Source organism: Leishmania donovani, chromosome 23, assembly GCF_000227135.1.
Source record: "Leishmania donovani BPK282A1 complete genome, chromosome 23".
NCBI lineage: Eukaryota > Euglenozoa > Kinetoplastea > Trypanosomatida > Trypanosomatidae > Leishmania > Leishmania donovani.
The window spans coordinates 176,079-199,682 of record NC_018250.1 but is presented as its reverse complement, the minus strand read 5'-3'; the positions used below and the strand labels follow the sequence as shown (position 1 = coordinate 199,682).

Sequence of the window (23,604 nt, the reverse complement as noted above, 5' to 3'; positions counted from 1 at the left end):
AGACGTTCGTCACGGCGCCCTCGAACCACTTCACAAAGATGGGGCCCTTGGATTTGTCGAAGTTGTACGACTTGACGTGCTGGTCATCCGGCCAGGTCGTCTTCCAGTAGAAGTCGCGCCGTGCAATTTCGGCCCAGAAGGCGTCATTGTGCTCGATGGAGTACTCGTAGATGCGCATGCGAGAGCCGAGGTGGGGGCCGACGTGCGACTTTTTCCCGTTCGCCTCTGTCGGCTCCACAACGCTCGAGTCCCGCACACTGTGAAACTCGCCTTCGTGCGGGGTGGAAGGGGGCTTCGTCGAGGAGTGCAATGCTTGACTTGTCGAGTCCGACGACAGCGGATGCAGCGAGTGAGGATTGTCGCTCATGACTGAAGCGGAGGTGCCGAGGCCACCAATGCTACAGCTGGTCGAAGTTAGAATGGAGCTCTGCGAAGGAGCGGGTGCTCACGGAAGACAGTGGCCACACGAAAGCACGTGGACACGCACGAACGCCGTATGTATAGGCACTGGGCGTCTGGTTAGTACTGCGCGGACGTGTGCGGAACCGGACACACACACACACGCACACACAGCCACGGTAATCCAAGGGAAAATAAAGAGAAAAGCGGAGCAAAGACGTGGCAGAGTAAAGGGGAGAGAAGCAAGCGGGAGAAAAGCAACGCGCTGAAGCGTGTAGTTTTAAGCACACACACACACGTACACACACACACACACACAAGTAGATACGCACATACACAGACCCTCCTCCAACAAAACACACACACACACACACACACACGCACAGAGACGTGCGCTGGAACGAGAAACAAACAAAAAAAAAAGGGCAGAGGGGATGAGGAGGTGAAGAAAACGTGAAACGACAAGAGTACGGGGAAAGAGAATGGAAGGAGCCGAGGGGTACGTGCGGCAGGTGAAGAGTGGCGAAGAGACGGAGACTGATATACCCTTTGAGTGTGCGAGAGAGAGATCGAAAGACAACGACAACGCACGATATCACTCGTAATACGGAACTTTATATTCCAGAAAAAGGCCCGACGAAAGACAGAGAAGAAAAAGAAAACACTGACGGACTTCAGTCACGTGATTCACACACTATGAGTCGCGCCTTTTCCCGGTATATTTGTTCGTCGTGGTGCTTTACCCCCTCCCCTCCGCACGAGAGTCCGTTCACGCTTGCGGTGTCTCTGTACCTCACGATACAGTGAAGTCCGATGGTGGTGGCGGTGGTGGGGAAAAGCGAAGAGGAGATGAGAGAGAGGGAGAGGAAGGTCACTTGCGTGGGCAACGGGAAAATAAAAGGTAACGAGGAAGAAGCAAGGGGAACTGTGGAGACGAGAGATGAAAAGTTGTTCGAGTGTATGTGATCGTTTGCGTAGGGGTAAGCGTGAAGAGAAGAAACAAGCAAAGCACGTGGAAGACGAGCACACGAGGGGAGAAAAGAGGAGCGGCCACAATGTCGAAGAGAAGGGAGATGGTGGGGACACGGAGAGTGAGCGATGGGGTGGCAGGGGAAAGCGAAGAATAAGCAGAGGAGAGGGAGTTTTGCGCTGGTTGTTCGTTTTATGTTTTTCGTTTTTTTCGGTCCTCTTTTTTTTCGAGAGGTAACTGCGCAAAGATGATAAACAAGGATGACAGAGAGGGAGGCGGGAGAGGAGGGGGGGGCGAGTTCGTGCGTGCATGCTCGAGTGCGAATTTGCCTGCATCTGTGCATGTGCCCGATCGCTTCTCGTCAAGGAAGAGGCGCACGCCACGCAAGCAGCCGTAGCGCTGCATGCTGCGCCTACACACGAAGTACGTAGACTTCATGATCTGTGCCCGTGACGTGTGGAGCCGTTCTGCTTGCCAGTGTATGTGCGTGTGGGACATGCAACGGGTGCTCACACGCGGAAACAGATCTTCGATTGCTCCTTCGTTTTTTTTTTTTCATGTCGTGTTCACCCACGGATCATGTTGTTTTCAACACTGCATGCGAAGAGACAGATGATGAGGCGAGGCGGTCCTTCAGCAGGGCTACAACTACATGCACACACGCGCTGCCATTGCGCGGGCTCTCTTGTAGCAGTCCTTCTTCCATCCTCTTTCCCTCTCTGCTGTAGAGCCTCATCCCCGCCGCTGGCGCCGTTCCGGGCGCCCGAAACCCGGCCAGTCGTCCAGGCCGAAACGACCCCCACCGCTGCTGTCTCCACTAGCTGTGCCCATGATCGCTCTCGAGGAGCAGCTTCGGGTGGCGGACGAGGCCGGACGCGGCGTTGCAAGCTTGTCCAGCGCCACCAAGAAAGCCTCATCACTGTGCATGCGGCTCGCCGGCGGCTTACACGCGTGCACAGTAAGGAAGAGTCGGGACAGGCGGCACCACAGCTCCTCGTAGGCGGCGCGGCTCCCGAGGACTTTGCATACAAAGTGCCCGCCAATGCGTAGCAGCGGTGCACACACGTTGATGGCTTGCAGGTTCAGCTGCGCGATGCGCTGCCGATCTTGGGAGCCGCCCATTCGGTTAGGGCACATGTCCGACGTGACGACATCCACTTTGGTAAAGCAAGAGGAGGACGGCGACGCCACCGCCGTCGTTGCATCTCCTCTGCCGAGAGTAGCGCTGTGATGGGCAAGGCACTTCACAAGCTTCTCTTGGGTGGTAACGTCTGTAAAGTCTCCCTGCACAATCACGGCATTCGGGATCTGCGCCTTGATGGGCAGAAGATCGATACCAAGGAGGAAGCAGCGGTCGCCGGCCCTCTCACGTATCACCTGACACCACCCGCCCGGACTGCAGCCGAGGTCTATCGCGATGCGTGTGTGCTGGCGGTCGAAGAGGTGAAAGCGGTCGTCTATGTGTGTCAGTTTGTACGCGCTGCGCGCGACGTAGCCGTCCTGGCGCGCCTTGGCTACAAACGGATCCTGTGACTGCCGCTGCATCCACTGTCGGCTGGCGCCCTGCCGGCAGACGAGTGTGGCACGCATCTCCCGCGCATGCAGCTGCATTTCGCGGCGGCAAAATCATGATATAGGGAAGAAAAGAATGAGAATTGACTGAAGGTGGTGGAGGGGAGGAGACACCACGTGGTGCTGTGGCACCCCTTCCGCACGCGTGAGGCCCACTCCCTCTCTGTATCGTCTCATCACATCATGGCCGCTGCAAGTAAGCACGCCAGGACACACATAGGCACACATATACACGTGCACGTCGGCGTGACATACGCGTCTCACTCACTCTCTATCGCCCTCTGTGTCGTCATGGATGAAGACCTCTTCGACGTGCGGCTCCGTTTCGTCCTTGCTTTCTGCGTTCCAGTCCTGAGGATGCTGGCCACCTCACGGTGAAAGCAAGGGCCTGGCATTGACCTTTGTGAGGAAGCCGAACAACCTGCAACCTGCCCTCGGGTACGGTTGTGGATACTTCTGGTGACGGCGGGAGAGGTCTGGGCCGGCGCAGGTCCGAAGAGACTTGCGGCCATGATGATGTTTGTACCAGTTCACTAAGCATCAAGAACTAAACACACATTGGCACACCCACCTCTGTCAAAGGCGTGCGGACGCAGAGAAGGGCGGAAGCCCCCCCCCCCCCCACTTCCTGCGGCCACAGACCCATGGCAGCGTCCCGCCTGTCGCGGCACATGCGGGCAAGCCGTTCAGAGACGCCTCTCCCCGACAACACGATCTTCATGAAGCAGGCCCCGTGATCCGTAAAGGCGAGCACTGCGCGCAGGCGCCGCCATGCACAGCCAGCATGGTTTATCGCATCCGAGCAAGGCATCGAGATACCAGCAGAGCGCGAGTGATAAAGAAGCAAAGAGACGCACACCAATCAGCCGCAGAGTGCATGCTTGCGCGGCATGCAGCATCGCCTGCATACGACCGGGTGGGCTGAGGAGGCACAGATACCGAAAGCATGGCGAGCGCACTCCCAATTATACCACAGGTTCCTCCAGATGCCACTGTGGAGAGTCTCCACTCCACGCTATGTGGTGCCGCGGCTTGAAGTGACTGAGGGAGAGGCATGGCACACAGGCGGCAGAGTGCAGCATCTCAGTGGGCCCTGACCGGAGACTGGCCAGTTTCCGCCCCGGGCTCATCCGGCGCGTGCCTGAATCACCCTCTACTTTCCGTCCGACAGACGCCGCCGCTTTCGCCCTCGAGCAGGACCGTGGACGCGGCCCGCCCGAATCAAGGAGTGCAGTCTCTACTCAAGACCGTCTGGCGCCAATCGCGCAGCACGCATGCGTATGAGGGACGAAGAAGAGGGAGAAGAGCCCGCCAGACGCGTGGCCCCGGCTCGACGGCAGGACGGTTCGTCCTAGAGGACGAGGATGTAGCTGTGATGCGGCAAAGGCGATGAGCTGTAGTTGTGTTCTGTGTGCGCATCTGCTGACTTCCTCGTGGCCAAATGGACAAGCTGAAAAAAAAAGCAGAAAACAAGTAACGGCCCTCGAGTTTGCACGTTAACAGAGGAGTAGACGACGGAGAAGGGGGGGGGGGCAAGGCGCATCGACCCTTCGCCTTCACCACCGCAGCACCCTTGGCCCGCCCCACCCCCACACTCAACACGGACGGCGACAGTGTGCCCGCTCCCTTACACATACGGCCGCTCTTACGCCCTCCCTCCCCTCACCCTCTTAGCCACTAGGTGGCTACGGGAGAATTTCCTGCATTCCCCATATGAGCTTGAGTTCGTGAGGGGCGGCACCGTACGTCATGGTGAGCTCCTCCCCCTTCGCAATCGGGCGGAGGGTGCGCAAGCAAATGACCGGCCCTGTCACGGACGCCGTCTCGCGATCGGGTACCATGACGGCGACGTTTTCGTGGTCGCTGTGGTTGCACATGTCAATCACGGGGCACAGGAAAGAGATGGGGTCTCGCACAAGAGAGGCGTTCGCAACGCCGCTGCGGACGCTGCCGTCGCCAACACTCCCTGAGGATGACGGTGGTGGGAGCGCGGCGGGGGCGGCTGTGGCCTCCATGTCGTCCCAAGCGCGGGCCAACGGCGTCGACTGGAGGGCGTACTGCAAGCACGCTCGGTGGTCCACGGGGACCATGCGACTGTAGATCATGCACAGGGCGTAAATGATCACAGGGCGCACCTCGGCCTGGGTCAACTGGAAGTATGAAGCGAGCGAGGCCTGGGCGCTGCGGCATATCTCCGGTGCGTCTAGCCACCCTGCGAGGTGCGCGGCGAATTGCTCAAAGTTTCCCTCATTTCGCGGCATGAAGTTGATGTACTCGATAGCGTCGCCGCCTGGCGTTGCCGACAAGCGTGCTGCGTTGCAGTTCCGCAGCAGCACGAGGTACGCCATGTAGAGAGCGAGGAGAAGTTGGTTGTGCCGGATGAGGGAGCGGTCGGCGATGCGGCTGTTGTACGCACACGTCAGGCTACTCAGAGCTGATTGCACCTCCGGCGCGAGCAAATTCCAGAACGGTTCGCAGCGGAAAGCGGCGCCTGGATGCAGGCATGCTGTGACGGGCATCATGACTACGTTTTCATCCTTGGCGATGTCCCTGTTCGCGATGAGGCCGCGCAGGAGGTAGTTGCCTGGGCGGGAGTGTGTACGTTGCGGAGGGGAGCGATGCACGTAGCCTATACGGCACCACCCGCGGGTCGTCACGCGATGACGCTTGCAGTAGCCAATGAAGGACTTGGCCAGCACCTCCGGCGAGTCGAGCACTCGCAGCATGTGCCGACTCTCGTACGAGGGCATCGGCTGGCCTGGTGTGTGCGTGGTCCTCCGCACCGTCGCACTTGCTCGCTTTAGCGATGAAGTGGGACCAATCGGCAGCTGTGTGCGCCAGTGTGCCTTCACAGGAACTCACGAGCTCTGGCGAGCTTCTCGAAAGGAGCAAGGAACACCAAAAAGTCGCCGACACACGTGCACTCCCTCACAGATCAACGTGCGACGAGTGTCTTCCCTCGTTTCGTGCGTTCACCTCCCCACTGCACTCTCCAGTGGCCGCCACCCCCCTCCCTAAAGCGTCGCACCTCGTTTTCTTCTTATTTCGGTGGCGGCTGCCGTTTCACGCATCGGGTGAAGGGAAGTGGCGGGCGGGCGGGTAGGTGGCGATAATGAAGAAGAATAGCTTAAGCGTCAGTGAGCCGCGCGGGTGCGTCAGAAGCGATGGTGGTGAGGAGGGCGGGAGAGCAGGCGGTCGAGGAATAGGATGACAGGAATAGCCGTCTTCAGGCGTTGCATCGGAAAAACAAACAAAATGAGGCCATGGGTGCCGCACTTAGAACACACACACACACACGCACACACACACACACATGCGCACGCATACGCACGCGTGGACGCCTCTCTGCAGATGCGGTATTCAAGCTTATGTTCCGCCTTTTGGCTTGCGGATTCGTTGCCTCGATCGCGCCCATTCCGACCTTTTGCTTGCGCCTTCTCTGTTTTCTCGCTCAAACACGCACATGCGGGTGCGCTCTTTTACTTTGCCGCCCCAGCCTCGGCGACACGGCGCACCACTCACGGCTGCAGCGAAGCACCGCAAAGAACGGACATCCGCACATGCGCCGACAGAAAAGGAAAGAAGAAAAAAAACACAGTTTGTGAAGACCCACAGTAGGAGCGTGAAGGGGTGACTCGCACCTCCACGGACCACCACACACACACACACACACGTTTGTCAATGTGCGATCCGCCACAGGCGTATCATACATTTTCTCTTTCTACCCTTTCGTGGCCCCGCCCCGACCACGCTGACGGACTCCTGACGCGGATGCTGACGAGCCACCCGTAGCCCGTACATAGAATACAGGAATATATATATATATATATATAGCGTGTCACCACCGAGAAGCGCGCGAAGAGACGTCGGTGAGACACGAAGCAGCGGTGGACGGGGTCGAGTGCCATCAACATGGATGACTTCGTTCTCGTTCTTCCTGCCTCTTCACCATTAGGCACAGCGTACACACGCGCGGCATCACACGCTGGGTGCAGAAGGCGAGGAACGGGGATGAAAGGAAGCCACGGCGAGAGACGAGAGGGGCATGTTTGTCGAGGCTTTTGTGGCTCTTGCGCCCCGCGGTAATGGCCGACGTGGAGGAAGGAAAGGACGCTGGAGGGCGCCTGCGGTGTGTGCGTCGCAGTGGTGGTTGTGGTTGTGGTTGTGGGGGGAGGGGTGAGAAGTGACGTGGACCTACAGCGCACTGCATCCACGTTCGACTCCATCTTTGTGACGTGCGCACCTCTCACACACACGATACGCGCAGCATACCAGACCTTCCATCTCTTGCGCATGCTCGTCCGCTCCCGATATCCCATTCGACCCACAAGGGACACCTGTGCCACAGCTCCCGATAGCACCGTCCCTTGCGCCTTGTTTTTGTGTGCTATATCCATTTTATAGGAAGGGGAAGCGCGACTTGCAGCCGTGGTCCTTGGACGGTAGCGAGGTGGTTTTGATGTAAGCCTCGTTGTACTCCTTCACCTTCTGGTTCTTCAAACTCCTGCTGTAGCCCTCCATGGCGTTCTGGAACAGGAACATCAGCTTATCGTGGGACACATAGAGAAGCTGCAGGTCGCGCTTCTCGCGGTCGGCCGTTGGCATACTCTCGCGTAGCAGCCCTTCGTCGTAGTTCGCCTGCAGTCGCTCCACGCGGGCTTCATTTGTGGTGAAGGCGGGCTTGTTCATGGGCATAATAGTGTAGGTAGGAGGTAGGGGTGATGGTGTGTCCGTGCTTGCACGGCTGCGAACGGAGCAGGACAAGAAGGGATGTCTGTGGAGCTGAGGCGTGGGGGTAGGGTGTATATGGTTTGTCGATATGCCAGGGCGCCGAGTGATGATGCGCTGCGTTCCTTTTCTGAGAGGTTGCGCGTGTGTAGGTGCCAGCTGAAGAAACGGGAAGGTGTGTACACAAAGAGGGGAGAGACTGATGAGCACGGATGAGATACCGCAGGCCGGCCTAGTGACACGGAGCGGATTGCCAGCAAGGCACATGCGCAAGTGCTGCCTCCTCCACCGAGGCCTACCGACGTACGCGCAGGCTAGAGAGGGAGGGGAGGCAGTGCTCACTTCCACCCAAGCGAGAGCCCTTTTTTTCTCACCCACAGACGGAGGACAGCGCCACTGAACAGAAAAGGATACGATTTGCTACTGAAGCGCGCACCTCGCGGGGCTTGCGGGTTGTGGGCCGAAAGTAGCGGAAAAGTACATTCCCCACGAATGCACCCACACGCAGCCGCGCTCTCCAACTCACAGAGACGCAGACGCCGCGGTGGTTTGTGGTAATGCGCATACGCGAAGACATACCCACCCATTTCTGTGAGCGTGCGCGCAACCCATGCGAGGGCGTGTGCTACATCTCTCCAACTCTCTGTTCCCCTATTCAGCGTAGTAGTCGTCGCCATCACTCTCCGGCTCCTGTGGCGACAACGGCAGCGCAGCACCAGCGCCGCGGCGGGCGGACACGGAGAACGCAAAGGCACCCATTACCACTAGGGCCAAGATGAGCTCTGTCCATGCTTCTCGAACCTGCGTGGCAGAGAGACCGTCCGTGAAGCTGTCAGCCCAGTAAGCCAGAAAAGCTGTGTAAGCGGCCGAGAGAGGTGGCAGCGCCGGCACGAGGGCTGCCAGATAGACGCTCAGCAGTTGCCCGCAGACTACCGCCGGCATGTAAACCTGGCTCGACAGCTTAAAGTAGAAGACGCACATGAGACTCGTGTCCATCAGGTCATTCGGAAGAGCGGTGAGCAGCACGAGGAGGAAGAAGCCCGCCGCTGTGGCGAAGAAGCTGTTGACACGGTTTTTGCGCTGGTTGCGATAAGGCTCACGGTAGACCAGCTTGAGTAGCGCGAGCTCCGCGACGATAGCGCCAGCGGCGTAGACGAACTTCGCCGTCGTGTGCTGCAGCACCTCGTCGCCCTTCGCGCCGCTGACTGCCGGTGGCGGCGTGCGCACACCACGGCCGACCATAACGAGCGACGCTGCGCCATGAGCGAAAATCGGCACCAGCTCGAGCACTGGAGGTGGGACGCAGGGAAGCACTTTGGCCGCGATAGGGGCTAGCGCGTGCTCAGCGGTGTGACGTGCCCGGGCCGCGAGGGCGGAGAAGGGCCGCGCGGCAGCAGGGATGCTGATGCTACTGCTTGCGTCGCTGGAGGCGGCGACGAGGCCAGAAAGACAGCACGACAGCACCGCTCCTGCTGCCACAATGACAAGCATGAGCTGTGCCTTCATTTGCTGTTCCTTCTTTCGTTATGAGGGTGCTGCACGTGCGTACGGGAGCAAAGGTCTGTGCTCGCGTGTGTGTCTGCCAGCGAAAAAGAAACACTTCCTGCCGTTGCACGAGTGCACCGATGTGGAAGAGGAGCGGGAGGTGGGGGACAGGTGAAAAGAAGGCAAGCAGAGCCGCCACAGGGCGAGGGAAGAGCAGCAAGCGGCGAAGGGCAGTGGTGATGGATCCAAAGCATTGAGAAGCATTCACGAAAGATTCGTGTGTGTTGTGTGTTTCTTTTTTTTTTTGCTCACCTAACTGTCTCTATCCGTCCATCGGTTAACCCATGCAAAACTGCTGTCGAGCTCTCCAGCACCGTCCATGCTTGCACCGCGTTCACCGAGCACCCGGCAGGGAGAGCTGGCACACCGAAGGCGGGGGGAGCGCGTCGTCCCGTAAATCTCGTGCGCCCGCTTCACGCCTCCTAGACAGCGCACCCCTCCTAACTGTGCGGTGCCTCCGTATCCACCGCCTTTTTTACCGGCACCACCGTGTATTTGTGTGGACTGTGGGCTGTGCTGTCTCCGGTGCCGGCTGCCTTCTCGTGCTTGTACATGCGTGTGTGCGCGTTAGTAAGCATCGCCCCTCCTTCTGCTCCCAATCTAACAACGGGGTTTTGGAGAGTGGCGTGGAGTAAGGGGGAGGGAGGGAGGGAGGCAGAGAGGAATAAAGGGAAATGAGGGGAGGCAGGGGGGTGAGAGGGAGGGAGAGAGGCCGTTCGCTCACCCCTTCCCCACCTCCTCGCCCCTCACGTAAGTCATAACGGACACATAACGATGAAGACGAGAAAAAGACAAAAAAAAAATAAAACACCGACGAGCTGAGTCTGCACGGCTGCGGAGGCCAGCTGACAAGGCAACAGGAGAACAACAGCAACCATATAAAAGCACGCACAGGGCGAGAGGGGTCTCCGGATGTGGGACGCGCCCCCCTCACCCGCCCGTCCACTGATCCATACCCGGGCATCGGCTCCCCACCCTTCTCTTTATCCTCTTTGATGAGCTTCACCAGCTACGCCTGCAGTGACTCCAAGGGGTCGACCGGGTTCGCTGGCAGGTGCGAGTAGTACACCACCGTTGTGTATTTGTTGCAGTAGCGCGTTGTTACGCCCATGACGGCGTGGTCCTCGCGGCGCTGGAAGTACACGTGGTTGATCGTGACGCTAAGCGGCAGAGGCAGGTGCTCCGGCGGCACGCGGGAGCTGTGCTCTGCGCCAGCGTCCATAACCGCCATGCGACCGTCGCGGGAGCAGCGCACGAGCGTGGGTGGGGTATTCAGAGGGGTGTACCGCAGGTGCAGTGGCACAATCGGTGGGTACTTGCGAGACTCCTCGAACATGATCGGTTCCTGACCCCAACCCTCCCCATTGTCCATGATGTCGTCGTCTTCCTTTGTCGTCAGCAGCACGTCGTTCAGGAAGATAGTGTTCGCCGGCTTGCCGTCACGCGCCGGAACTGGCTTCGGCAGCGGCTGCGTCACCGCCAAAACGACGGGCTTCTGCGGTGTCTGCAGGGGGACAGGCGCGTCTGACGAGGCCGTCCCCGGTGCCAGCGGCTGCGTGCTATCCACTACCTCCATCCCATTGACAAGGAAGCGATAGTTGTGGTTGCCGGGCGGGAGCTCAAGCAGCGCGTAGAAGGAGTCCGCGCTCGGTGTCATGGGCAGCGGCTGCCAGTTCATTGCCTCCACAGCAACGTACACAGGCTTCCTCGACTCGATTAGCGTACCCACATCCTGGTCCTGGTAGCGCAGCACAATAGGAAAGGTGGCGGCAGGCACGTTGCCGGTCATGCTGCCAGTGGCGCCGACGGATCCCGAGTGCAGGCGCGGCAGCGAGCTTCGGCTCGTGCTGTGCGCGCTGCTCGGGTCGGAGTGGCGCGTGGCTCCGGACGTTGCGCCTGCCTGCTGTAGCACACTGTCGCTCACCGCCGTCGGCCGGACGCAGGTGGGCCGGTTGGCGCCGCTGACGCTCCTGCTGGGCAGACCTACGCGGCGCCGCTTTGAGTCTTTCGTGTTCGGCTGGCCCATTGTTCTGTGAAGCGGGTATTGCTGATGAGTTGCTACGGTGGATGAAGTCTCCGGATCGGGCTGTCACGTGCGCACACCCACACACAGAAAGCGCAAGGAATACGGTATTCAGGTCCCTGGCAATGGCGACGGAACAAGGGCGCGAACCCAAAAACCTCTACGAGTGCACGCGCAGGATACGCACCCGAAAACAAAAGGAGGTGAGGAAGATGAACGCGAAAGGAAAAAAAAAGCAAACCGACAGCAACGGAAGAAGGGAGCAACGTGTTAACAAAGGGCATGCAGTCACGCGCTACTGTGAACGCGATCGAGTGACGTCGGGGTGGCAGCCAAGAGACGAGAGCAGAGGAACCGAAGTACGGGCAGGGTGGGGAAAAAATGGAAAACAGTCGTTGCGTGAGCGGGCAGCAGAGAGCAAAGCGAGTCGAAGGAGAGGAACGAAAGGAAGAAGCGCAAAAAAAAATCGGCAGGAGAAGGGCTGGCGATGTGAGAGCAACGCGCGCAAGACGTCCACCTGCGTTCCCGTCTCTGTACTGCTGCTGCTGCTGTTGATTTTACAAGAACACACGTGTAGGTGTATGTGCGTGCTTGAAGGTGTATGCCTAATTACCTATGGGCCAAGGTGCTGTCGTCCCCTAACGAACCAACTTCAGTGTGGCTGACGAAGATATACGTACGAGGGGTGAGGGTGTGTGCATCGCGGGTGTGGTGGTAGTGGAGCAAGAGGATTGAGAGAAAAAAGATGTGACGGCTACACAAGGCGAGGGAATAGTGGCAGTATGCAGACATGCCACACACACACGCACGTGTAGGGCAGCAGCGATGGGACGCCTCGTCGCCCTCTCGACAACCGTGTACGCCCTGTGGAAGTGCGCACGGCAACAGTGGAGAGACGGTTCTGTTATTTTACATTTTGTTTTCTTCTTTCCTTTGGCCCTTGACCCAGTTCTCGCAAAAAAAAAGTGAGAAACGAAGGCACGTACGTACACAGTCACCCCCCCCCCCCATTGGCACTAGGAAAGGACGTTACTGAGCAGGTCGGTATAGGTATCCACCGCACGTCCTGTCTGTCGCTGCAAAAGCAACCATATCGTTGCTCCCATCTTGTTAGTGCCAAAAAAAGGGGTGCCACGAACGCCCCCCCCCCTGCACCCATCCACCCTCATTTCCAAGGGCGGGAAGACGGAGGGAATGAGAGGTGGTTTTGCAGGCAGGCGGCGCCGGGTACAACCCCCCCTCCTCCTACCACTTCACCCTTCCTCCGAAAAAAAAAAAAGAAGACCACAGTAATAGCACTAAAGAACATCGCGTTCCAACTAAGATTCATCCGTGCCTCCAACACCGATACACCGCATGCACACCAACGCCGTGCGACAGGAATGCGTGAAGAGAGGAGGAGATGATGCTGAAGAGAAGCGGAACAACAAAAAAAAAAAGGAGTGCGTGCCACGAGCAACGCTTCCAGGGGCAGCAACCAGAAGGGGACGAGAGGAGGTGGCGCACACCATCGCCGGGGCAAGGCGAAACACAAACAAAAAACAACGCAGCAGTCTTCTCAGTCGCACACCATCTTTGGTGCTGTCATGCCGCGAGCTCGGAAGGTGCCTCTTCCCTCTCTTCCACTGCTTCTCGTTCTTCTTCCTTGTTCTCAGACTCACTCTGATTCTCACAAGCCTCGGCAGCGCACTCGTCGCAAGCAGCGACATCATCAGCGGAGGTGGCAGCGGCAGGGGCAAGTTTCGAAGGAGCCGATTCGGAAAGGGGCGGTGGTGCGCTACCCGCCGCAATCTGTGACAGCAACTTCATCCGCTCCTCCGCGGTAAAGGGCTTGGCTGCGACTTCTTCACGTGCTCCACCAGCGGCGGTTGCATTATCCACGGAAGGTGCCACGGCTGCATCGTACTCAGCGGACTTTCCTGCTGTCGCGGCGGTGCGAGCGGCTAGCAGGCGAATGCTCTCATCCTGCGCTTTGCGCAGTCGCCGCATGATCATCGCCTCGGGCGGCGGCTGGCTCTCCGCTAGCAACTGCACCCTCTCCGAGGCGTTCGTCGGCATCCCGACCCCGTACGCGCGACCGGCGCGCAGACAGAGAAGCTGCTGATAAAGGTATGCGGGCGTGGAAGAGGGCGCTGGCGCAGGGTCATCACCGGCGGCGGCGGCGGCGCGGCAACCGAGCTGCTCGTTGATCTGCTCTTCGTACCTCTTGATAAGCTGTCGCTTCAGCTGCTCTAGCTCGACGGAGGACGCCGTCATCTTCGTGAACCCGTGTCTTCGATGAAGGAGTAGAGCGGAATGTACAGGGCGCAGTAGGGTTGTCGGCAGCGTCCTTCAGTGCCAGAGATGACAATGACTTGCGTGCGTAGATGCTGCGCAGAATCAGGGCCTTTGTGGGTGTAAAGCAACCGGCGGTGCTATTTGAAAGGAGGAGAATCAAGATGGAGGGCACCGAGAAGGTCGAGGGGGGGGTCGGAAGGATGTGGAATAAGCGACGTTTCTCTAGTCGGCATCGACGTGGTCACGGATAGGTGCCCTCGTGCGCAAGCGTGTCCGAGGGGTCCAGACAACGGTGCCGCTACAGGACTTTGCAGTGCTGGGAGACAGAGAGAAGTTACGAAAGGGAGATAAGGATTTATGGCGACTGTCTTTCCAAGCGAAACACATGCCCACGAACATATATACAACCCAAGCACACGAGGGAGATCACATCGGTGAAGAACTAGCGATCCAGGAAAGCGAACCGAGTGGGAGGAAAGATCAAGGCATTGGCACACATTGCATCGTCTCCGCGCCACCAGCTACCCCACCCTCCCTCCCGCTCTCTTCGCTCTAAACGTGTCCAGGTGGTCACCCTCGGACCCACTCACACTTCTCAGACGCACTGCTGCCGCTACTGCTGCTGCTGCGCGAGGGCGGGAACAGCGAGACATGGTGATGGTGGCGATGCTGCGGCTGCGCCGAGACAGCGCGGACGGCAGCAGCGTCCACACCGAGCCGCTCCGCGAGTGGCAGAAGGGTGGCGGCCATCACATCGACAGTGTGCTGGAGCATTGGTAGCGGCGCGACACTCTCCTCATGTTGTTCGAGTATCTCCAGCGTATCCACCGTGTTCGACTGCAGCTGCCGCAGCGCGTGCTGAAATTGGTGGAGTTGGTGAAGAAGGAATAAGAGAACGTCCTCAAGGCTGTGGATGGGCGGCTGTGTGGAGCAAGAAACACCCTTCGTGGCCGCCACCGCCGCCTCCGTCGCTGCGGCATCACCATTCTCTGCCTCGTTCGCTTCGTTGCCCTCTGCATTTCCGGTGAACTGCGCGGCGGCTGCCGCAAAGCGGCCAACGACATGTTGGAGTTGATCGCGAAACGCCCCCAGCATCTCTGCCGTCACAGACACCGAGCTGTGCGCCTGCTCCTCCAGTTGGGCAAGCCGTTCATCGATGTCCTCCATGTACAGGCGCAGCTCCGCCACAGCATCGGGTACCACGAGCGCTTCGTCCGTTTTCGCTGCGGCGGTTTCGTTGGCTTTGGCGGATGACGCGACGACTTGCAGGTCTGTCGCGTGCTCCCTCACCTGCTCTGCGGCAGCCATGCGCTGCGCCAGAGAGTCGACGTCCGCTCGTGTGGCCGCCACGTTGTCGCGCAAACCTGCCAGCTGCTCCTCAACAGCTTTGTGCACCTTCTGCTGCTGGCCCAACGTCCTGTGCAGATCTTGCACCTTCTGCGCCGCATCCGCCTCGTGGGTTGCGCTGACCTCCTCCACTCGCGCCTGCAGATGCTTGTGACGATCCTCGACGGCGCGCAGCCGCAGCTGGATCGGGCCCATCTGCGCCGACTGGTTCGACTCGACCACATCGACGACATCCTGCACGTACTTCTGCAGCGTCGGCAGCTGCTGCCGCTGCACCGATTGGAGGGCGCTGCACTGTTCGGCAAGCTTGGCGAGCTCAAGCGGGACGCTGTCTGTTACCCGCTTGAGCTCAGCCAGCTCCGTGGTGATGGTGGTGAGCTGCTCCGTCGTGACGTGACGCAGGCCTTTTTCGAGGTCCTCCTGACGCTCACGCTGTTCCTCAAGCGCTACCTGTAGGCTCCGAACGACATTCGGCATCTCCTCTCGTGCAGCCGCCGCCTCTGCAGCTGCGGCAGACTCCATCTCTGAGCTTGAAGAGGGAACGGCGGCAGACGTTTGATCTGCAAGGCGCATCTCGCTGAGCCCGGTGAGCCTCTGCTGCGTGTCTTGCACCGATGCCTGCAACACCTCCAGCGTTTTTGCCTGTACCACGAGGTGAGCACGCACATCAGCCAAAGCAGCTGTGTTCTCGGGCGCCAGCTCCAGGTGGTCTCGCAGGCGACGCGCGAGGTGCTGAAGACACGAATCGTTGGCTGCAAGGTGCGTGACAAGTTGCAGCGGGGAAAGGAGCTCTTCCACTTGACGCGCCGTGCGTGCCGACTGAGTGTCGATGGACGCTGCCGTTTCTGAGCACTTCCTCGACACCGCACCCAGCTGCAGTTCCATGTCGCGCTTTAGCGCATCGTGCCGCTTTCTCCCGTCGTCGGCCTCGGCGTGCACGCGGTTCTGCAGCCCTTCCAGACGCTTTGCGACCGAGGCTGTCGCGTCAGCGACGGTGAAGGGCACCTTAGCGCACGCCTCCTCGACTGCCTCGAGGCGGTTATCGAGAACCTGAAGGCGGCTGGCTAGCAGTTGCAGGCTGTGCTGACCTTCCTCCGGCCCTGACGTGCTGGCCATGGTGGTCGGCGCCGCTGTCGCCAGCGCAGGAGTGCTCTCCCCCTCTGCAGGCGGCTCGCGCACAGGCGTCAGCGCCACCACGCTCGACGCCCCATACTGTTGCTGCTGTTGAACTTGGCGGACACGGTCCATGAGTTGCTGATGCTGCTCCTCCGCGGCACGCCGCTGAAGGGTCTGTTGTGTCCTGAGTTCCTCATAGAGCTCTTTGTGGTGAGCGAGGCGCTGTTCGAGCACCTCCCGGGTGTGCCGGGCGCGTTCTTCGTGGTACTGCCTCGCTTCTGCCAGCTGCTGCGTCCAGCTGCTGTTCAGCCGTATCCGGTCTTCCTCCGCCGCCTGCAGCTTGCGCTGCGCTTCCTCGATGTCCTGCTGCACCCGGGTCACCGGAAGTACGCACGTCTGCTGAATGAGTCCCTGCAGCGCCTCGCACCTGGCCCGAACGCCTTCCACCGCGCGTGGCAGGGTTGCCTCAACCGCAGCAAGTGCCGCCTCCGTCCGCCTTAGACGCTCATCCGAGGACTCCCCTGCCACACGAGCTCGCTGCAGCGCCTCCTGCTGTTCCGCCAGTGTCTGCTGCAGCTGGCGGAGCTGTGCGTCGGTCTGCTGCTGACGTTCTCGGTGCATCTGCTGCGTGCGCTCCTCCAGTAGCCTCACCTTGGCATCCCAGACATCCGCCAGCTCCGCCCTGGCTTGCCTCACTGCCTCTGCGGCGCAGGACTGGACGCTGCTCATGTCTGTCCGCAACCGCTGTATGTCACGTGCGCAGCTTTGCCATTGCTGATCCTGCAGCGTTTCCGCGGAGTACGCCTTCATGCTGGCTTCGACTGCCGCCAAGCGCATCGCAGCTTGCTGTCGCCACGCATCGGCGCCACCAAGGTTCTCTTGCGCCATGGCCTGTGTCTTGCGCACCTCATCGTGGAGGGGCTGCAGCTGCGCCCGCAGCAGAGCGGTCACCTGATCACGCGACATCCACTCGCTGCTGCCATCTCTCTGCTGCTCCTCTACATGCTCGCGCACCGCTAGCAATTCACCAGCATCAGCCTTTCCTTGCACCACGCTGGAGAGCACTTTGTGCTGCTGTGCCAGCCGGTCCACTTGCGCCTCGACGTCGGCACGGTACTCCTGTAGCTGCCTTTGCACGCCGCGCAGCTGCTCAGCAATGCGGCGGTCCACCGTGGCAATACGCTCCTGCTCCTGCTGGCTTGACACCAACGCAGCGGCGGCGGCGCTGCCCGACGCATCGCTGCTATGCGTGCGTTGCCACTCCGACAACTGTGCCTGCAGCTTGTGCATGTGGGAGTATAGTCGTTGCTCTGCTTCGCGGCACTGCTGCTGTGCGTGCTGGGCCACGGTTTCGCTCGCCGATGCGATGTGCAGCGCCTTCTGGAGATCCGCTTGGGTGCTTGACTGCAGGGCAGAGAGCCGCAGCTTCAGCAAGTTTTCCGCGCTATCGCGGGCTGCTTCCCGTGCCAACGCGCGCACCTGCGACACCTCGGAGCCTACCTCCGCCTTTACCAGCTCGTGCAGCACGCTTGCCACGCGTGTCTGCCGGTCCTCTGCCTGCTGCTGCTGCCGCGCGAGCCCTGCCTCGAGTGCTTCCACGCGGGCCGCGAGCGACGCCGCGGCACCGGCAGGCATCGTTGCGTCGTGCGCAGGGCCAAATCCATTGTTGACGGTCGAAGAAGACAACATGCCTGCATGCGTTGGCCGGGCGAATGCACCAGACAGGGATATCGAGGTCGCGCCATCCGCGGTCGTGGCTGCACTGTTTTCTACGCTCTTGTGCTGACTGTCACACTTGCCCCCATACCCGAGTCGCCCCTCCAGCGCGCGCACAGACTTTTTCAGCGCCTCGTTCTCCGTCTGGAGCTGCGTGATGAGACTGCGCATTTCAGAGAGCTCGGCAGTGGTGCGGTGAGCCAGCTCACGGACGCTGTCGGCCCGCTTCGCCTTCTCGAGCTCCAGTTCCAACAGCGCGCCTCGCACCTGTGCATTTACGAGCTGTAGCGGTGACGACGACGGGCCAGGTGGCCGCGGATCCGCACAACCGCCTGCCGACGACAGTAAGCGTGACCGCCGCGCGGGGGCCGATGGATCCAGTGAGGTCGGCGCTGGCGGAGACGGGCCTGCCATGCGCGCGGCACGGTAGCGGAGGTGCTGTGGCAAGGGTGGTGGTAGACTCAAATCATGATCGAACACATCTAGAGCGGGCGGGCCGTCGTGGCGGTTCGGTGTCGCACCAAGGTAGTCGTCGACGCGGCGCTTCGCGCGATCGTAGTTGTCGCGACGATGCGACAGCTGCTCAAGCGTCGCCTCCGTGGAGCGCAGCGTCCGGTCGATAGAGGATTGCCATGTGGCGTCCATGGAGTGGAGGGGGGACGGAGAGGGGGTGGCGGAGAGATGACTGAAAAAAGAAGCCTGACTTCTCGGACAACGACGATGTCTCTATCTCTCTCTGTGAAGGTGAAGCGAAGAAGGAAAAATAGAAGGTGAGCCGTAGAGGCGCGCGCTGCGGATGGGGTGTGCGCGCCGGTCTTGACACGCACACAGATAGACGGAGAGATATGGGTGCACTCTTTATCTGCTGGTGTGATGGAGAGAAAGCAATGAAGAGAGCTGGAGGTGGAAGCAGGTCAGATGTGTCTATGCGCGTGTGTCTGCACATGTGGAAGGGTTGGTGAGTCTATGCGTGAAAAGCGCTACCGCTGCGGATGCTGCTTCACCGCTTGTGTGTATATATATGTGGGTGTTTCAACACGGCTGCCGATGGGGGATGGGGTGCGCTGCCAGCGACTGCGTGCATGTGTGCGCACGTGGGGCAGAGGGTTGTGTGGGCGAAGTTGGGCGGGGGCGTGCCAAAAAGAGCGTAGGAGCGACTTTGTAACTTCGATATATGCGTGTGCGGCACGGTGACACACACACACACACACACGCACATGAAGAGAGACCACGCAAAGCCGCGCAGTACGGCAAAGGCAGCGAAAGGGTCATGTGCTCGGCGCATGGAAGATCCGGAAGCAACGTGATACGCTTCTCCGCCCATGCTTAGGCAGCGCCAGGTCATGTAATGCCGTCTGACCAACGCGCGTGCGCCTCTGTAGCGAGACAGCGAGGGCGGTAGTTTCTCTGTCTGCGTGTCTGTGCTTGCTCTTCATTATGAGCGGCTGTTGGGGTAGCAGAGAGGTGTATCATGTCGCACACGCACGTACACACACACACACACAACACCGTTTCCGTGACGCGTTAAGGCCAGTGTGTGGAAGTGCGTGAACATCACCCGTGTATGTCTCTTGTGAGGGTGGGCAGCCCTTGTCAGAGCATGAAGATGTCTGCCTCGCTGTCGGCAGCGTCAGCGGTGCCTTGTGAGTGTGCAGCACCGCCGCCACCGCCATTGCCCTCCTTCGGCTCTGCGGATGGTCTCGAAGGGAGCCTTTGCGCGACTTCTGCCGGCCGGGCGACATCTCGACAGACTACCGCGTCCTGCACGACTGCAGGCGTAGAGGTGGTGCTCTCTCCTAGCAAACGAACCACGTGCACTGACATGTTCCGCTGCGAGGTTGCGGCGCTGGCAGTCGGCACTGCTGCTGCAGATTTGGTCACTGTTGCAGCTTTGAAACTGTCGTGGCCTTCCGAGCGGGAGCGCTTGCGTGGATCTGCTGCGCTCGCGATGACCGCCTCCGTCGTGGAGTGCTTGCCAAGTCCGTGCTTCAGGACTTCGCGCACATACTGCAACTCTTCCTGCAGCCGCCCAACGTGGTGAGTCATCAGCTGCTGGGCTTCTATAAGTTGCTGCCAGCAGAGCAGCTGACGCTCTTGAAGCGCAACGAGGGCCTGACACCACTCAGTCGGTGGCGGAGGGATTGGATGGAGTGACGGCCGTAGTGGCGGAAGGGGGTGAAATGTGGTATCCCCATTGACCGCCGAACGCGGCGTGGGCCCCGCGCCTGCAGGCGCTCGGCGCTGTGCGGAATCAGACTGCAACGGCAGAGACCACGTTGCAGGCTGCGTGAGGGCGCGACGACCCTCGTCGATGTGCTTTGTTCCGCCAAGCGCGCCGCTGGTGCCCGCCGTGGGGCCCAGATGGAGGCGACTACGGCGCAAGGCAGGTGGAGGGACATACGGGCAACGCGCGTACCGAGCTTTCTGCTGCGCCACAGCCGCCATGGCTGGGTTGATCGATGCGCCAGAGGCGACCGTGTTACGAGCTTTCGGCAGATGCTGCGACTCCGGCTGCAGTTCCTGTGTGGCACCGAGCGCGTGCAGGTACGACGACTGTGTCACCGCTGCCGCTGAGCTCAGCATCCGCGGGTCGGCGGTAAGACTCCATTGACTGCGGTGCTTTTTGTCAGGCTCCCACGACATGGCGGCGAGGAAAGTGGCGCAAGCTCGGGGAGCTTGTGCGTGTCGACCCAAGGCGAGCGCGTGCGGCACACCATGGTCGCTTTGCCTCCACACACAAGAGGGGAGGGGGCGGAAAGGGCACCTCGAGCGACGGCAGTGGCTAAGTGCGCTTGCGTGATTCTGTACGGGGCTGCGTTGGCCACTACACGCGAGTGGGCGCGTGTGTACTGGGGTTTGGTGAAGGGGAGAAGAGATGGCGGATGAAGGGAAAGCCGCCAAGGGGTAAAGGCGGTGACCATGAACGCTGAGCAGCGTGTCTCGCATACTTGTCGATCTTCCGCGTGCATGTTTCCTTGCGCGCATGTCCAGTGCTCTTTGCCATAGACATGGCGTACACACACACACACACGCACACGCATTGTACGCCGCGCGGCGGGCTGGGCTCGGCCTGAACTACTCTTTGCCCCTTCAAAGCGTTGGCCGGTGGACAGGCCGAGACGTGAGGGAGGGGAGGGGGGGCTGAAGCATGCGCATAGACAGCGGAAGAGCAATCCAAAGCAGTGATGCGACCAAGAAGGCGCTTGCAGGGAGTGGGGGCGGAGGGGGGGGGCAGACGCCACGAGACGCACACTATGTGTGCACTGGGAGGAGGGAAGGGAGGGGTGGTGTGTGCGTGTGTGTGTGTGTGTGTGTGGGCGCTTCATTTCGCTTTTAAGCCCCCGCTTCTTGCTGTCGCTTGCATGCCTTCCGTGGCGCCTGGTCACCTGCACACCACACGTCGTGCCCCTCCACCGCGGTTGGAAATGTCAGCCACCCCATGCACTCGCTCTCGTGGTCGCGTATGTAGAATCGACCCTTGTCGCAGTCCAGCCGAAAGACGGCGCTGTACGACTTGCCGTTCCAGTCGTGAAAGTAGCGGTTTTGATCAGCAACGTAGACACAGTTTCGATCCAGGTCAACGGCGGTGATGACACCGATGTGTCCCCACGGGCTGCCCCAGCTCATCGGGTAGACAATCAAGCTGTCCGCCACCGGAGGCACCAGTGAGCCTTGCTTCACGAACTTGGCGGGCACCTTTTCCCAGGCGTCTCTGTTCGTGTACGGTCCAAGGAGCTTCACCTCTGTCGCGGCATTCACTTCCTTGAAGGACGATGGCGAGCCGGCACCGGTCTCTGCCGCAGTCCCGTGCATGGCCGCGCGTGCCCGCTGCGAGGTGGGTGATGGGTCCTTCTTGAGTCGGTATGCGTACGTGCAGCTAGAAAAGCAGTAAGCGCAGCTACGCTCTGGCAGCAACAGTCGGTGCGTCACCCAGAGCCACCGCCTGGCAAACTCGACACACTGCCACTGGTACCCCATAAAGATACCTTCGCGGAAGTTCTTCGTGCTTGTCCATGTGTTCGAGGTGCCATTGCTGTACGCAGGCACGCCGTTTTGGGTGTAGCCACAGACACCATGCAGGGTAACGGCACCAACCCGGCTGCTGCTGCGGGCCGTGACGACGAACGGGCGGAGGCGCTCTGCACCGGCGGCGTTTTCAGGGTTGAAGTCGACTTCTTCACGCGCGGCCGGACGCAGACGGCGCGCCGTGCCCATCCGATCGGGAGGCCTCGTCACGCGGTTTCGAGATAGACGAGCTGAGGACGAATGCGCTTCGTTGGCTTTCGCTTCTGTGGATGATGTGCATCCCATTGAGCGCAAGATACTGGCCTGAGACGTGTGCACGACTCGAGAGAAGAATGTGCTTGTGTGTGGCACCGGCACTAGATGAGCAGCAGGTGAGCATCCGCTCACAGAGGCAGCACAGCGAGAAGGCCGAAGAGAACGTGAGAGCGACGCAGCACTGCTTCCACACAATCGAATGGGAATGGGGGGAGGGGAAATGTGCGGATGCGCGTGCGTGGGTATGTGATGGCACAAGGCAGTGATGGTCAGCAATGCTGGCGGAGAGAAGTCATTCTAGGAGAGGACGGCGCCACGGAAGCACACGTGCAAGGATGCGTTGAAATTGCACGTTTGTAAGTGTGCGTGTGTGTGCCGGTGCGTATTATAGAGAGAGGGAAGTCGGCGAAGGCGGAGATGTGCAGACGGAGAGGGGCGTCGACCCACTTTTCTATGCGGTGCTGCGTGGCCTCCGTCTGCAGGTGAGGTCGACGCAAAGAGGCCAGAACCCTCACCCCCATACACACACACAAACACGACGACGCAGAACTAAAAAAAAAGCATAAAAACGCAACGCGTGGGGACAGCGAACGCTCTCGTGGTAGGCATCGAGAACGCCCACACACATGTGCGCGGCTGTGTCGTATACAAGGGACAGGATGCCATCATTTTCTCTCCGATTCACCCCCTTCCTCCTACCTAAAACTGCCGGGAATGCAACAACGAGAGAGAAGGGGGCTAGCCTGCACATCTGTGGGCACGTGGCCACGCGCGCCTCCGCAGGTGGTCAGAGGGGGGAACGACAGATAGCATGGAGAGAGCTCGAGCGTCCATGCCGATTCGCACCATGATCGTTTTCTGTATTTTCTTTCTTCGTCCTCTATATGTGCATCATGGGAGAGTGAAAAGATTGGCGACACCCACCGAAGTAGTGTGGAGACGTGAAATGGACTGCACGGTGAGGAACACGCACACAGACACACAGAGAGAAAGAGAGCTCCAAGAGCCTGGGCGAAGACGCTAGTGCGGAGCTCAGCACCGGCAAGATAAGACACAGAAAGACAGAGAGATTGCCACGAGCGAAAAGCACAAAACGGAAAGCAGAAAGCGACAGCGGAAGATAATGTGCCGACATCCGATGAAACGCAGGTGCGCAAAGACACCCACGCACACGGTGAGCGCAGAGGAGCGCACCGTCACACAGCTCCGCAAAAGACGGAAGCCTACCGTAGCGAAGCCAGCAAACCTGCCTTTTGAGGTAGACAAGCGCGGCGTAGACTCCGGCAGACAGGCCGTGGGTAGCGACGTGATCACGGTGGTGGTGGTGGTGGTGCGGGGGGGCTATTTCCCCCTGTATGCACTACCCCGCTGTCACACGTGGTCACGCGCGGCGCCATCACCCACGCGCGCGTTCTGCGCACGGACGCCTCTTTTTTGCGGTGACGTGAGATGTGGAGCGTGTAGCACTCGCGGTGCACCTCAACGGCACCGACGGCGTTCGTGAGCCTGTCAAAGCCGCACTGTGGATGCGCAACCACCGCTGCCAAGAGACCCCTGAGCATTTGTTGTGTTGCCCGGGCTTGAAAGAACAAAGTCGTCACGGAATTGCCGACGCCAGCGCTGCAACGGT

At 60.0% G+C, this 23,604-nt stretch overlaps 8 protein-coding genes across 8 annotated transcripts; all 8 read right to left on the bottom strand.

Moving 5' to 3' along the window:
* Positions 1-2,101: 2,101 nt before the first annotated feature.
* On the bottom strand, positions 2,102-2,959 carry LDBPK_230570 (ribosomal RNA methyltransferase-like protein; the record flags this gene model as incomplete). The annotated part of the gene is made up of 1 exon (XM_003860910.1): positions 2,102-2,959. The coding sequence occupies one exon, from the start codon at positions 2,957-2,959 to the stop codon at positions 2,102-2,104; it is 858 nt and encodes a 285-aa protein (XP_003860958.1).
* Positions 2,960-4,626: 1,667 nt separating this feature from the next.
* Positions 4,627-5,691, bottom strand: LDBPK_230560 (hypothetical protein, conserved; the record flags this gene model as incomplete). The annotated part of the gene is made up of 1 exon (XM_003860909.1): positions 4,627-5,691. One exon carries the CDS (start codon positions 5,689-5,691, stop codon positions 4,627-4,629), a length of 1,065 nt encoding a protein of 354 aa, XP_003860957.1.
* A 1,648-nt stretch (positions 5,692-7,339) lies between these two features.
* On the bottom strand, positions 7,340-7,636 carry LDBPK_230550 (hypothetical protein, conserved; the record flags this gene model as incomplete). The annotated part of the gene is made up of 1 exon (XM_003860908.1): positions 7,340-7,636. One exon carries the CDS (start codon positions 7,634-7,636, stop codon positions 7,340-7,342), a length of 297 nt encoding a protein of 98 aa, XP_003860956.1.
* A 684-nt stretch (positions 7,637-8,320) lies between these two features.
* LDBPK_230540 (hypothetical protein, conserved) lies at positions 8,321-9,175 on the bottom strand (the record flags this gene model as incomplete). Its single annotated transcript, XM_003860907.1, has 1 exon — positions 8,321-9,175. The coding sequence occupies one exon, from the start codon at positions 9,173-9,175 to the stop codon at positions 8,321-8,323; it is 855 nt and encodes a 284-aa protein (XP_003860955.1).
* A 1,048-nt stretch (positions 9,176-10,223) lies between these two features.
* Positions 10,224-11,240, bottom strand: LDBPK_230530 (hypothetical protein, conserved; the record flags this gene model as incomplete). Its single annotated transcript, XM_003860906.1, has 1 exon — positions 10,224-11,240. One exon carries the CDS (start codon positions 11,238-11,240, stop codon positions 10,224-10,226), a length of 1,017 nt encoding a protein of 338 aa, XP_003860954.1.
* A 2,844-nt stretch (positions 11,241-14,084) lies between these two features.
* On the bottom strand, positions 14,085-18,338 carry LDBPK_230520 (hypothetical protein, conserved; the record flags this gene model as incomplete). Its single annotated transcript, XM_003860905.1, has 1 exon — positions 14,085-18,338. One exon carries the CDS (start codon positions 18,336-18,338, stop codon positions 14,085-14,087), a length of 4,254 nt encoding a protein of 1,417 aa, XP_003860953.1.
* A 948-nt stretch (positions 18,339-19,286) lies between these two features.
* Positions 19,287-20,336, bottom strand: LDBPK_230510 (hypothetical protein, conserved; the record flags this gene model as incomplete). The annotated part of the gene is made up of 1 exon (XM_003860904.1): positions 19,287-20,336. The coding sequence occupies one exon, from the start codon at positions 20,334-20,336 to the stop codon at positions 19,287-19,289; it is 1,050 nt and encodes a 349-aa protein (XP_003860952.1).
* A 690-nt stretch (positions 20,337-21,026) lies between these two features.
* On the bottom strand, positions 21,027-22,004 carry LDBPK_230500 (trypanothione synthetase, putative; the record flags this gene model as incomplete). The annotated part of the gene is made up of 1 exon (XM_003860903.1): positions 21,027-22,004. The coding sequence occupies one exon, from the start codon at positions 22,002-22,004 to the stop codon at positions 21,027-21,029; it is 978 nt and encodes a 325-aa protein (XP_003860951.1).
* Between the last annotated feature and the right edge of the window lie 1,600 nt (positions 22,005-23,604).